This window comes from Sorex fumeus, unplaced genomic scaffold (assembly GCF_029834395.1).
Source record: "Sorex fumeus unplaced genomic scaffold, SorFum_2.1 ptg000036l, whole genome shotgun sequence".
Classification (NCBI taxonomy): domain Eukaryota; kingdom Metazoa; phylum Chordata; class Mammalia; order Eulipotyphla; family Soricidae; genus Sorex; species Sorex fumeus.
The window spans coordinates 916,911-931,672 of NW_026606093.1; the positions used below are offsets into that span (position 1 = coordinate 916,911).

Genomic DNA, 14,762 nt, shown 5'->3' on the forward strand with positions numbered 1-14,762 from the left:
TGCAAAACAGCACAAAAGAAACATGTCCAAAAATACTCATAGCACCACAGTTTCAAAACAGAAAGGAAACGTGGGTCTCAAGTATGCAGGGAGGAAGGGAAGGGTGGGGGGCAGGAGGCCAAGGAACTAAGGACCAATCCAGCCAACAGGAGGATGAACACACAACGGTATGCTTCTGAAAAGGAGTTATCTAGCGCTGAAGAGACAGCTCGAGAGGCAGGAAGTGCATCTGTGTGCAGCAGGCCCAGACTCAGTTCCCAGCAGCACAGAGCTAGGAACAGCCCCCAAACAGAAACAGACCACCAGCAGCAAAAGAAGACAGTGGAAGCAGCTCTGAAAATGAAAGACCTACCATACCACTGTATTTGAGACATATCTGTCTCTTAGAATTAACACTCAAATCGGCAAGTCACAGAAGATGACGTTCGTGACTTTTGGCAATACCCACAGCACTCAGGCTATGCAACGCTGGGGAATCAAACCCCTGCTGGCGTGAAAAAGCATGTGCTCAGGCTGCTGGGAGAAAGAGCAAAAGAAAGCAAAGCGATACAACACATTATTTAGAGAAACACACTTTTTCTTTAAACCAAAGAATGAAATATACAAACTGGCGGTTACCCGAGAGTGGGATGCAAGGATCAGAATAGGAAAGGGAATACTGAGGTGAACTTGGAAAATATGAATGTTCAGGGGTGAGAGAGAGAAAAGGCAGTAGGGCACCCACCTGCCTTATACACAGCCCTGAGCAACCAGGAGTGATCCCAGAGCACAGAGCCAGAGTGAGCCCTGAGTACAGAGCCAGGAGCGAGCCCTGAGCACCAGCAGAGGTGGCCCCAAAACAAACAAGATAAAAATGGCAGTAATGCTCAACAGAGAGCTGGTACGGGATTAAAGTGCTTGTCTTGTACGCAGCCAACTCCAATTCCATCCCTGACGTGGCCTGATCCCTTAGCACAGCTCAACGTTGCTCCCTACACCAATGGGTACGGTCCATAATGTTCAAACTCTTAAACTGCGTGATGGATTCAGACTTAAAATCATTCCTTGTAACTGTCTGCTACGTCACAGCTATCAAATGTTTTAAAAGGTAAGGATATCATAGATTTCAAAGACCTAGAAAAACATGATCCAAATAGTAAAAATTCTGATACCAACACGATTCATGTTTCCAGGTAAGAAATAAAATAGAGGGATTAGAGGTGAGAAATGATACAGGAGGGAAGGCATTTCTTTGCCTTGCATGCTGAGGATTCCAGTTCAGTCCCCAGCACCACATACAGTCCTACCCGCTGCCAGCAGTCCCTCCTGAGCACAGAGCCCCAACAGCCCAGCAGCAGTAGGTGTGGACCAACAGTAACGAAAATCTAACGTAGGGGCCGGAGAGCCAACTCGAAAGACTGAGCACATGTTTTTGCCCTGGGTAGATCCGAGGCATAGCATGAACTAGTGGGCATGCCTCCAAAAACAAAATAAAAAATAAGCAAGACTGTATTTTGTTGCTGTTCTTTTCCTTTCTTGTTTTTGGGGGATTGGGGTAGGTGTGGGGAAGGAGGTTCACGACCAGCAGTGCTCAGGGGCTATTTCTAGCTCTTTGCTCACTGACAACCCCCAGCAGTCGTCCAAGGTACCATTTCCCTCCAAGGGCTGAAGCCAGGTAGGCCATCCCCATGCAAGAAACGCACTCAGTCTATTCCGCTGTCTCTCTTGCCCCAAGAACATCAGTCTTTTTTTAAATGCCATCACAGTATCCCAATTATACTATCATGTTTTTCAACTTAGAGGTTTTTTTTATTCTTTAAAGTTGGAATGCCCCCATAACCATGCTACTGAACTCTGCGTGAGCCTGTTTTCACTTGGGGCATCCCAGAGGGGGCCAAATGAGAGCCCTCCCCGCCCCAAGGGACTCAGCCCCGGCAGCCGACCTCCACTACCCAACTGCCACCACGCGCCAGGCCGCTTTCCACACACTTGGGCTGAGCCTCACACATGAGTGAACATATTCGTGGACACATCCTAAGACACTGCCTACCCATTTTCCATAATGACCGCACAGTTGATGGGGTTCAGACAGTAGGCAACAAATCATAGAGGGAATTATACATATAGAGAGAGAGCCTGGCAAGCTACCGAGAGTATCCCACTTGCAAGAGTCTGGCAAGCTCCCCGTGGCATATTCAATATGCCAAAAACAGTAACAATGACATGTCTCATTCCCCTGACCCCGAAAGAGCCTCCAATACGTTGGGAAAAGACGAGTAAAGAGAGGCTGCTAAAATCTCAGGGCTGGGACAAATGGAGACATTACTGGCACCTGCTCGAGCAAACTGATGAACAACAGGATGACAGTGAGACAGTGAAGGTTGGGATATATTTTACTATATGAAAGTTAAATAGTAAAATGTAGGTTAAGTTGTGAAATGACTTTTCAAAATGGAAGGAAATAAACTGCTGAAAATTTTATCCACTAGCATTTCAGTGTGTGAATTACTCAACATAATGACTCAATTTTCAGAGGAAAACCTCAGTAAAGTGAATCACAGGGAGTGGTTTGAGCACATAAATGCTCCAAATGGCTTTCGAAGAATTTATAGAGTTAAAAAAAGTAATTTTCCGTCTCTCCCATAAAAATCACATAAAATTCTCTTCAAAAATGTACATACACACAAAACATTGAAGACAGAGTGATAGTTTAGCAGGTAGGGGGCTTGCCTTGCATATGACTGACCCAGGTTCGATCCCCAGCATCCCATATGGTCTCCTGAGCCCACCAGGACTGATTCTCGTGTGCAGAGCCAGGAGTAAGCCTACCACAAGGTGTGACAAAATATATATAAAAATACATTCACACAGTGTGGAAAGCTCCTTACTTTTTCAATCTACAGTATGCGGATGCTCTGTTTGTTGGTAACACAGGATTATAAGGATCCGCGTGCATGCCTTTGGTGTAGCATTCAATGGCATCATCATATTTTCCTTGTTTGAAGTATTTATTGCCCTATAAAAAGCACAAGTCAGTTACATAGCGGCACAAAATTCCAGGGTTCTTTTCTTCAGTGTCATGCTTCTCTAACTCACTGGCTGTCTGATCAAGGCTAACAAGAAAGAAAACTAAGCAAAATCATCATTTTACAAGAGCTTAAACTCTTTAGATAATCATTTCTTGGGTACAACCTAAAGGAGCCACTGGCCCAAAAATGAAATACTCAGCTTGATAAACTCGTCACTGACAGTAACAGCTTACTGTTTAGTCAAAGAAAGTTATAAAAGAAAGTTTAATCCAAGAGATTTCCACCATTTTGAAAGGCAAAATGACTAGTTTAATAAACAATCAGACATCCCTCAGGGAGACTCTTCCAAAACCCAACCGAAGATGAACTATAAAATAGGGGACTGAAACATAATATTCATGACAGAGCTCAAACGCCAATTTTAAGTTAACTTCAGTCCACTACTAATCGTCCTGAATAATTTTCTAAGTCCTAAGCACTTCATGCACTAATATTCACTTATGTATTTCTTAATGTTCACTTTAAGGTCATAATCCACTGAGATTTAATAATAAAATTGGGCTTATTTTACAACCGGAGAAAGAAAAGGCACAAGTGACCCAAAAGCCTTTTCCCATACCAGGTCCCATCCCCCAGCCACTGAGCCATCCTGCTGCCTACCAGACCCTGGATGGTTTTGAAGAAAGAAATCTTGGGATCCACGTTTTACACAGCTTTCGCCTCTGAAGGAAAACAAAGCAACCTAGAGAATACCTTTTCTTTTAAAGCAAGAGCCTTTTGTGAGTCTACGTGAATTCCATCTTCTTCTGACTCTGATTCTGGAGACACAGAATCACGAGTACTGTCTTCTTTGTCAAGCTCATCCAGAACACTGTCCTGCAATCACAAGAATCATGCCCATCATCAGACGACTTAAAAAATAAAGACAAACTCAAACAAAAAAGGAGAGATGGTCCTGGAATGTGTTAATTCAACAGAACACTAACGAATGAAAACACACAAAAAACTGAGGTCCAAAGGATGGTTCTGAGTGACTGAGTGCCAGTCTGGCAAGACCAGGCCACGTGTCCGGGCTGGTGCTGTCCTGGTGGCTCTGCGGTTTGGCGCCCACAGCCGCGCGAAACTGAAGCCTGCGAAGCACCCACAGCCAGGAGTGGCCCCCAGGAAGCCCGTCCATGCTCACCACCAAGAGTGTGCACAACTGAGGGAACTGACACCCAGCAAACCCCTCAGTCGAGTGTGTGAGGGCCACAGGGAGCGGTGCAGGCCACACAAGCACGGCAGCCAAGCATGAGGGTCGCGGCTAGCTGTGCAGCGCCCACCGCACCACAAACAACAGGACAAGCACCACACCCAAACGCGCGATTCCTGGTCGACATCATAACCAGAGGGAAGGGGAAAATGAAAACTGATTGCGGTCAGTGTGGAATGTTGGAGTTCCTCCCCACATCCGCCTGGGTTTCCTCTAGCCATTCTGGCTTCCGTCCATACCCTACCCATACGCAGTGGTCCCAACAAGAGCAGAGTATCAGAGCACCCAGCAACACGGGCATTTGGTGCAGGGCTGCTTTCCATCCTGTGCCTGAGTTGCTGGGATAGGCGCTAGTTACCGTGACCTTGGAACTACAATTGGTGGGCTGGATATGAACGATTACAAGGAACTGTCTAATACTAGAGGTGCTGAGTGATCAGCTGATACTGTGATTGATAAGAAAAAGTGGTTTTGGTCTTCGATTCCTTTCTTGTAGAGTTCCTAAAACCCTTGGAATTTCCTGATGAGAACAAAAGGTGTCTTTTGTTATATTGGAGAAAATGACCCTGAGACAGTACCTAAGACAGGCAGCTAGTTGTCAGAACTGGAACCTTAAGTCCCATCTCTCTAATCATCAGAATCAAATGCTTGAGTCAGTGATTTAATCAACTGCACCTATGGAAAGAGGTCTCCATATACCACTCAGCTCAGTGATTTTTTTTTTGAGGACACACCCAGCTTATACTCAGGACTAATCCTGGTTCTGTGCTCAGAGATCCATCCTGGCAGGCGTGGGGGACCATCTGTGACGCCGCAGATCAAACCCAGGTCAGTCGGGTGGAAGGCAAGCGCCCTCCCCGCTGGACTATGGCTCCAGTCCCAGGCCTCCATTACTTCTGGAAAGGGTAAGATTCAGGAAGCTTCCAGGTTGGCTCAGGAGAGGGGAGACTGGAGTGCTGAGACAGCATGGAAATCCCTTGACCTTTTTCCATGCCCTGCCCAGTGGCACGCCTCTAGCTGGCTTCTTATGAGTTATCCTCATAAAAGAAAGAAAGACCCTCTTAACTTAGGCACCGTGATTTACCTAGCTGTGATAACAGAGTCTAAGGCATCCAAAGTTCTAACCCAAAGCCATCACCTGGGCCAGTGCCCCTCCATCAACATCTCTCTCCCCACCCACCTCAAGCGATGCTCTTTGGAATAAACACAGAACTCAGTCCGTGAGCTGCTCTAGCAAATAACCTCAACTGAGAAGAAATCCTGACACTGACGGGCTGCAGGTGCCATTAGCAGATGCCCTGGGAAGGGCGCCCCAAGCTGCAGGCGCAATCAACATGGCACACGGAGGGAGATCTTTGGGCAGAGGCTTCAAACTCGGGAATCTGAGGCCACCTCTGGGTAGACAGGATCAGGACTGGGCTGAACTAGAGAACACCAAGTTTGATACTGTGGGAAGGAAACTCCCACACATTAGAATGTGGAGGAGAATCAAAACCTACCAAGAAATTAGCAACAGCAAACTCCTACATATGGGTCCCTAATTCACTATTCTGTTCCCTACAGTCTAAAGCTGAGGACAGTGTCCCTCATTTTGTCCTACTTTGTTTAGGCTTATAGATGTGATAAGAGAAATACCTGAGGGCTTATCGGAGGACCCTGACTGCCAGGACTCAAGGATGCCTAGACCTTGAGATGTGTGCCTCAAGCAGCCAGCCTACAAGAAATGCATTGTTCTAGAACCCACCTGTTTGCAACCCACCCTTTCTTTCTCCTTGCTCTTCTGCTATTAAAAATCCCTCTTGTGGGCTCGAAGAGATAGTACAGCAGGTAAGGTGCTTCCCTGGCATGTTCCAAACCAGGTTTGATCCCACATACGATGGCCCAAGTCTCTTCGGCAGTGATCCCTCAGTGCAGAGCCAGGGGTAAGCCCAAAAACTTAAATAACAATAATAATAAACTTGTATCATATTAAAATGGGCTGGAGCGATAGCACAGCGGGTAGGGCATTTGCCTTGCGCACAGCCGGCCCGGCTAAGCCGGGTTCGATTCCTCTGCCCCTCTTGGAGAGCCCGGCAAGCAACCGAGAGTATCTCACCCCGTGACGTATTCAGTATGCCAAACATAGTAACAAGTCTCACGATGGGAGACGTTACTGGGCCAACTCGAGCAAATCAATGAACAACGGGAGGACAGTGCTGCCATGCTACAGTGCTTTTATAAATGTGAAAAAAAAAAAAGATTTAGTTTCTGGGACACTCCCTGCGCTGCTCAGGGCTTCTTTTGGCTTGGTGATCTGGGATCATTCCTGGTCACACTTGCGGACGATATGCAATGGTGGGGCTCCAACCCAGGTCAGTCACATGCTAGGCAAGCACCAGACCCACTGTACTATCTCTCTAGCCACAAACATTATCCTTGATCTTACGTCTTCTTGAGGAACACAGCTCCTTATCTAAACAAAAACCCTGATCCTTATATAAACAATTGCTTGCATTTAATAACATCATTTTAATTACTTATTGTAAGTAAAAAAGGGTACAATAAAATCTGCTTGACTCACTGAATTAACATTAAAAGATGGACTGAAATTTAACTATGCGTTTAGGGGGACGACTATAAACATACCAACAGCCTACCACTTTAAATCCACATTTGTCCAACCCTACTGTGCTGACATATATGAAAACTCACGACCGTACGTCAATAAAGCAGTTGCTCAGATTTGAACATCTGAAGGAAATATCAGTATCTTAAAGGATAACGGAAATGACTTTAGCAACCACGGCAGCCATGACACTGGCCACACAACGTGTCATGATCACTATGTGTTGAATGAATTGACAGCTATAGAGAAAACATCTAAGAAATCATCTTAGATGATAATTTTCACTAAGGAGTATTATAAGAAGATACTAACCTCTGACAAGGAAAAGACACAAACACTGAAAGCAGACTAGATGATTCATACTAAAAATGGTATGTTCTGAATTGATTTCCAGAGAAATTCATTCAAAACCAAAAATTTACTTCTCTAATACTGGAATCATACTAAAGTAGATGGGGACTATTTAAATAACTGCCAACTCCCTCATACAGTTGATTGGTCTTGATTCAATAAGAAAAATACAACGGGGTCAGAGAGAATCCAGAGGGCAGGTACCCACTTTGCACAGGACCAACTAAGGGGTAATCCTGGCACTGCAGACTGGACTCACCTCGCACCCCAGCACTGCCTGGCATAATCCTGCGAACAGAGCCAGGAGGAAGCCCTCATCACAGCGAGGTAGCACTGTAGCACTGTCCTGTTGTTCATCGATTTGCTCGAGCAGGCCCAGTAACGTCCCCATTGTGAAACTTGTTGTTACTGTGTTTGGCATGTCGAATACGCCACGGGCAGCTTGCCAGGCTTTGCCCTGCGAGCGAGATACTCTCGGTAGCTTGCCGGGCTCTCTGAGAGGGGCGGAGGAATCGAACCTGGGTCAGCCGAGTGGGCCGCGTTCAACGCAAACGCCCTACTCGCTGTGCTATCGCTCAAGCCCCACAGCTAGGTATGGCCCAAAAACCAGTAAAAGAAAAATGAAAAATACCACTACCTTGGAAAACTGGCAGGATCTTACAGAGCTTCTGCATATATAAAATATGACTCTGAAAATCCCCTCCAGGTGCTTCCTTCATCAAAACACCATGTACGAAACTGTTTATTCCAACAGCCAAAAATTTAAAAATGGGTGCCAGGAGTAACATTATTGCCTCTGCCAATATGGACAAATCTCAATGTTAGAGTAGGAAACGTCAAATACGGAGGTACATAATAAATGATCCACTCATATGAAATTCCAAAACTGGTCCCAAAAGAGATATCTAATATTTGAGATTACAACAGTCATATCCTTGAGGTAGTTTACTGAAAAGGAAAACATCTAAGATCCTGCAAATGTTCTATATCTTGGTATGGATGGTGTTTCTCAGATGTGAAAGTGAAAATTCATGAAGCTGCAAGCTTAAGACTTTTTGACTTTATTATATGTATGCTGGGCCATTAAAAAAAGGGGGGGTTAAACAGAAACCAGGAAGGTGCAGAGAAGTAACAACATCAGCGTGCTCCACTCTGGAGGGCCACACCCCAACTCAAGGAGGGATTCTTTCTCCTGCACTCCCTCCTCTCCCTCACTCACGCCCTCTCTTTTCTGTCACATAGCCCATATAAGATGGTTTTATTTTATAAAAGAAAAATATCAATGAACGCAGAAATAAAAATGCAAGCAGCAATCAGCCCTGGGCGATGAGCAATGCAGACGGCGCCGAGTGTGAGCACAGGCGGTTCTCACGGCGGGGGACGAGAGACAGCAAATCTGCACGATCACTGTCCTAAGTCTTACTTGGCATATGATCCCCACGCATTTTTAGCTTGAGTCTGATATTACACAGCACCTTTGAAAAGATTCTGGGTCACATCCAGCAGTGCTCAGCGGCTCCTCCTGCTGCAGTGGATTGGGGGTCACTCCGAGCAGAGCTTGGGGGAACTATGCGGAGCCAAGGACTGAGTATAACTGCAGTATAACTGCGCCTTCAGCCTGCTGAGCAATCTCTAGTCCGCATGAAAAACACTGTTTTTAAAGATAAAGTTGCCCACATCTGACTTTGCTTTTAACTGGACAGGAGAGAATGAGACAGGGCAGTGTTTGGGTGTTACTTCTCCTCTGAGTTTAGGGGTCACCGCAGTGGTGCCTGGGGGCCAGGCAGTGTCAGGACTGAGCTGAAAGCGCATCGGCTGCATGAAGGCAAGCAACTTGCCCCCAAGCTCTTCGCTCCAGCCCACAATACTTTAAAAAGACTAAAAAGAAGCGTCCGTTCTAACTCAACTATTAATGTAGATCAGCCCCAAATAAAACTGCCCAAAGTTTCCCTTTCACAGGCAGACTGGCTAGTGGCTGCCTGGGGCAGTGAGGGCGGGGTGCTGGCAACAGTTCATCCTCCACTTCCAAGTGAGGGAAGGCTTGTACCTACCACATTTGCAACCCGTGATCTAGAAGCCCACCTTCCCAGGATCAAGACACAACTGCTTCTATTGTCGTACAGCCCTAGCCCAAAGAGAAAACAGAAACTTATTTTCTTCTCCAACAAACCGTTCCATTTATATATACAAAAAAGGGTACCAGCAGTCCTTTTCTTTGGCTTGGAGGGGTACAAGGGGATACACCCAGTGGTTTTAAGGAGCTACTCCTGGCTTTGTGCTTAGAAGGAATTCCTTGTGGTGCTCAGTGACCATAGATGGTGCCGAGGATTCAAACCACAGTAGTCAGGATGCAGAGAAAAAGCATTAACCTGTGTACTATTCTCTGGACCAATTCCTTCCTGGGAATATTACACTCTGAAAACACCCAGCTGTTAGTAGGTGGGAAGAAGAGGGTTCAATAACTAAAGTGTAGCACAAAGCAGAGATCTTTGCAGTGTGTTATTTCTGCATCTTAACCGCAAGGTGTGCAGTACCCGGGGCTGAGACCTCCAAGCCTGCTAGGATCGGGACAGGGTCACCTCCACAGATCCCCCATCTTCTAGTAGGTAGGCTTTACACCCACCAACTGCCCCCCAGTGCTGTGTAATCCCATCAATGGCCAAGACCCAGGGACTATAAAACCAAGCTCCCGGAAGTGCACGGCTGCATTTGTGGCCACACGACCTCTAGTCTAGTTCTCGCTCTCGGAGAACCAGGCAGGCTACTGAGAGTATCCTGCCCGCACGGCAGGGTCTAGCAAGGTCCCCATGGCATATTCGACATGCCAAAACCCAGTAATGTGGGTCTCATTCCCCTGACCCTGAAAGAGCCTCCAATGTGACACTTGCTAAAATCTCAGGGGTAGGACGAATGGAGACATTACTGGCTCCTGCTCGAGGAAATCAGTGAACAACGGGATGACAGTGACACAGTGTGAATCGCAAGGCTCATCCCGATCTATCCATGATAAAATGGTATAGAACTCTCGTACCCATGCAGGTTCCTAGGTTTGATATTGCACTGCAGTGAAGATAAAATAAACTATAGGAGGAAACTGAAAGGACAGGACCCTGAACCTCCATATACTATTATGGGTGGAAAGTGAGAAAAAAGTGAAAATCTTAACATTTTAGTCACTGTTAATCATGCCACTAAACCTTTACTCTTCATAAAATAGTCTGTGCTGGAAAAATTATTTACCCAACACTCATCGGATATAGGGTCGGTATCCAACATATATAAGGCACTGGTAGAGCTTTACAAGAAAAAGCACCTGACTCCATCAAAAAATGGGAAGAAGAGATGAACAAAGACCTCAAAAAAGAAAAATGGCCAAAAGGCACATGAAAAAATGGTCTACGTGACTAATTACCAGGCAGATGCAAATCAAAACAATGAGATATCACCCACACCACAGAGACTGGCACACACCAAAAAGAACAAGAACAACCAGTGATGCCGTAGATACAGGGAAAAAAGGCGCCCCCCCCAAAAAAATGCAGAAGTCACCTGCACTCCTATATTCACAATAGCCAGAATCTGGAAAGAACCCAAGTGTCTGAGAAGAGTTGAATGGATGAAGAAACTATGGTACGTCTACACAGTGGAATACTACACAGTCGTGAGGAGAAGACAAAGTCATGAAATTTACTTATACATGGATGGACATGGAGAGTATCATGCTGAGTGAAACAAGTCAGAGGGAAAAGGACAGATGGAGAATGACTGCACTCATTCGTGGAACATAACAGAGTATGAGAACAATGCCCAAAGACAACAGAAATGGCCAGGAGGACTGGTCCATGGTGAGAAGCTTTCCACAGGTTGGGGGTTAGGGGAAGAGCAGTTATGACAGAGGAGACAGAGGGGACATTCTCTGACAACGATAACTGGAAAGGATCACACAGGAAGTCAGTGCTGAAAGGAGACAAAGCAATACACAGGATACCCTTTCAATAACAGTATTTCTTGAAAACCACAGTGCCTAAAGGGAAAAAAGGGGGAGGGGTGGGGGGAGAGATACTGGGGAATGTCTGTCATAGAGGCAGGAGGAAAACTCGGGACACTGGTGGTGGGCAATGGACGTTGAGGGAGGGAGGGATTCTGAACACTGTTTGACTGAAACTCAATTATGAGCAACTTTTTTGATTTTTACAAAGTGAAAAAAAATAGTCTGGGCCGAAGAAAGAGCTTAACAGGTTGAACTAATCATTTGTGGGGGGTACAGATTGGCTCCAGGGTACCACAGGATCCCCTGAGCACTGCTAGGTGTAGCTCCAATTTTTTTTTAAATTTAAATAATCTAAAGAGGTCATTATGTTTCTTTCATGACTTAAGCCCAAAAAAGATCTTGCTCAGATGTTAAGAAGCATTTATGAGGTTGGGGAGACAGACCACGAGTGGAAAACATGCCTCCACGCACACACGAGGCCCCGAGTTCAATCCCGGGCACTAAATGTTCTCCCCTGGCACTGCCGATTGTGGCCATGAAGAACCCTGACCCCCAGCACAGAACAGAACCACTAGGAAAGTGGCCCCCTCAAGCCCCCAGCAGTGCTAGGGAAGCTCTCCCCTGACACCACCTCTCTCCAAAAGTAGCAGTTAGATGAACTTACCACATCGAATTTGGCCCAAGCCTCATAATCATAGGACTTTATTCTGTTTTTTGCGTTTTCATCTTTAGTTGTTTTAGAAGACTGTTTCGCTTTGCCTTTCTTCTTTTTCCTGAAATTCCCATTTCGAATAGGTGGTAATTTCTAAAGAGAAAAAAACTGGATTTACGCATCGCTTTTTTTTTGCACATTACTTTTTATGTAACTAATGTTACAAATCACATCAAATTATATATTCAAGTAAAGTAGATTTTAGATGCTTACAAGCACCAAATTATAATCTTCATTAATAATGTACACTGGAGAGATTTAACACTCCCTTTGATGAATGCTGAACATCATTCAGTCAAAAAAAATTAAACATACATTTAATTTGTAATCCTAAACACAATCTTCTGAAAAATCCCTTCTCAGAACCAGATGGTACAGCAGGTACAGCTCTTGCTTTGCATGGAGCCAAACTGGATTCAATCCCTGGCATCCTATCTGGTCCCCCGCGCCCTGCCAGGAGCTTTCCCTGAGCAGAGCCAGATCTGAGCACTGCAGGTTGTGGTCCTAAAGTGCACTTCCCCCCACCCCCAAGAAAGACCCCATGAATTATCAGTATTACTATCGAACTGGCTCTTATCATTAAGTACAGCAAGAAAATTTAGTCATTGAGGTGCTCTTTTTAAGAACCATTTCTACTTTACATATATATGAGATCCGTGATTCATAACGACGATGGCCTCCCATGAACATAATTCAACATTACACTCATCCCAGGATACGCCTCCCTCCCAAGCCCACGCTCCGTCACTCAACTGTGTAGGTCAGCTCCCCCTTGGCTACCTTCAGCCCTTGGTTGCTACCTCGCTTTTTCGCCCCCATTTTGAGCCACACCAGCAGCGCTGAGGTTTTACTCCTGGCTCTGCACTCAGGGGTGACTCCCAGCAGGTCCTGGGGACCATAACCCAGAGGAGTCGTGCGGTCCGCTCCCCCCTGCCATGTAGCTTTAAGCTCACCTATGAGAGAGATCATTCTGTATCTAACGTTCCTTTTTTTGTTTTGCTTTTTTCGTTTTTCTTGTTTCTCTTTAGGTTTTGGGGCCATACTCTGTGGTGCTCAGGGATCGCCTGTGGCGAGCTCGAGGGACCATATGTGGTGCCAGGTTGCTGAATCCATGCAAGGCACACTCCTCACTTCCGGTACCACCTTTCTGTCCCTCCCTCTTTCCTTCCGACTTCACGCAGCATCATGTCTTCTAGATCCACCCGGGTGCTGCAAATGGCATGACTCTGTTCTTTCTTAGAGTTAAATGCCCATCAGAATGACAGTAGGAGCTAGTTACATTTTTATACAATACAGTACATTAATGGCATTCAATATACATAATTATTTGATACATACTACTTATACAATCCATATTTTAAGCTATTTACCCCGTGAGAATTATCAGTCTATTAGCAACTTATGACTCCTAAAAAGTCTTAATACACTAAAACATTTGACACTTTTTAAAATTCAATCACCATGTTACAAAGTTACAAAGTTGTTCATGATTGGGTTTCGGTCAGACAAGGCCCCAATCAAGACCTGTCCCTTCACCAGTGTACAAATCCTGCCACCACTGTCCCAGTTTCCCTGCCCCCATGGGTGACTGTGTGAATGTGGATGTGAGAGTGCCTGTGTGTCTCTCCTCTTTTAGGCACTGTGGTCTGCAACGCTGTTGCTCAAAGGTTATGATATATAAACATTTTACCTCCTTTCAGCAATCAGTTCCCGTCCCAAGTGTCACTGTGGTCCCTTCTCTAGCCTAACTGCCCTCCCCCACGACTTATGGCAAAATTCTACCAGGGACCGGTCTTCCTGGCCCTTGTTCCTATATCTTTGGATATTATTCTCATACTACTTTTTTTAAATATCCCACAAATACACATTTAAAACTTTTTAAATAAAACTTCTGGAATGTTGACAAGGAAGCAAGTCACTTCAATCTTACTATTTTACAAAACCCTTTAAGAACCATGCTTTATTTAAAAACGAGCAGCTCTGCCGAATGCAACACAGGGACGTCATTTACCTCTTCAGGAACCCCATTCTGTCTTCTGAGTTCCATATCCTTTTGCTTAATGTCTTTTTCCCAATGTTCTAAATCTCTCATAAAATCTTGTAATTCTTCTGCATTTTGTTTCACTTGAAGTTGCAATTCAATTGCTTTACTTGTTGAAGTCATTGTGGCTTATAGAGCTTTGACCAACCAACCTACGATAAAAATGGAATAGTGAGAAGAGAGTACAGCAGGTTAGGAGCCTGTCTTACACCTGGCTGACCTATTTTGTTCCCTGGCACCCCGTAATGGTCTCCCAAGCCACCCAGGAGCCAGGAGTGATTCCTGAGCAAAGAGTTGGTAATAATCCCTAACTATAGCTGGACTGACCCAAAAAACAAAATAGGAGAGAGATAGAGAGGGGAAACAGAATTTGGTTTATTTTTCTAAACCTACCTAATAAATTCTTTACTGGGTCATAAATGGCCAAGGCAGATAAAAGAGGGCCTAAAATATGCTGAAAAAAACTTACACTACTAAATAAATCAATCAACATTTGCAAAAGGAAAAAAAAATTGTTTTAAACATTCGTACATCCCTGTGGGGCTGGAGCAATAGCACAGCGGGTAGGGAGTTTGCCTTGCACGTGGCCGACCCAGGTTCGATTCCCAACATCCCATAGGGTCCCCTGAGCACTGCCAGGAGTAATTCCTGAGTGTAGAGCCAGGAGTAACCCCTGTGCATCGCCGGGTGTGACGCAAAAAAAAAAAAAAAAACACCATTCGGACATCCCTACAATGTAACAGGAATGAAAGGTAATGAAGAAAACACTGAAATCAGCCAGCACACACTGGCTGCTCACCTC

At 45.3% G+C, this 14,762-nt stretch overlaps 1 protein-coding gene across 1 annotated transcript in view; it reads right to left on the reverse strand.

Moving 5' to 3' along the window:
- Positions 1–14,762, reverse strand: part of LOC130027164 (RNA polymerase II-associated protein 3-like) — a 60,036-nt gene that overhangs the window by 40,837 nt on the left and 4,437 nt on the right. Inside the window, exons 2-5 of the mRNA XM_056117801.1 lie at positions 13,931–14,112; positions 11,872–12,012; positions 3,762–3,884; positions 2,868–2,995 (exon numbers count right to left, since the gene is read on the reverse strand). Coding sequence (XP_055973776.1) covers positions 2,868–2,995; positions 3,762–3,884; positions 11,872–12,012; positions 13,931–14,083 — 545 coding nt within the window. The 5' untranslated portion in view covers positions 14,084–14,112. The remainder of the gene's footprint in view (positions 1–2,867; positions 2,996–3,761; positions 3,885–11,871; positions 12,013–13,930; positions 14,113–14,762) is intronic.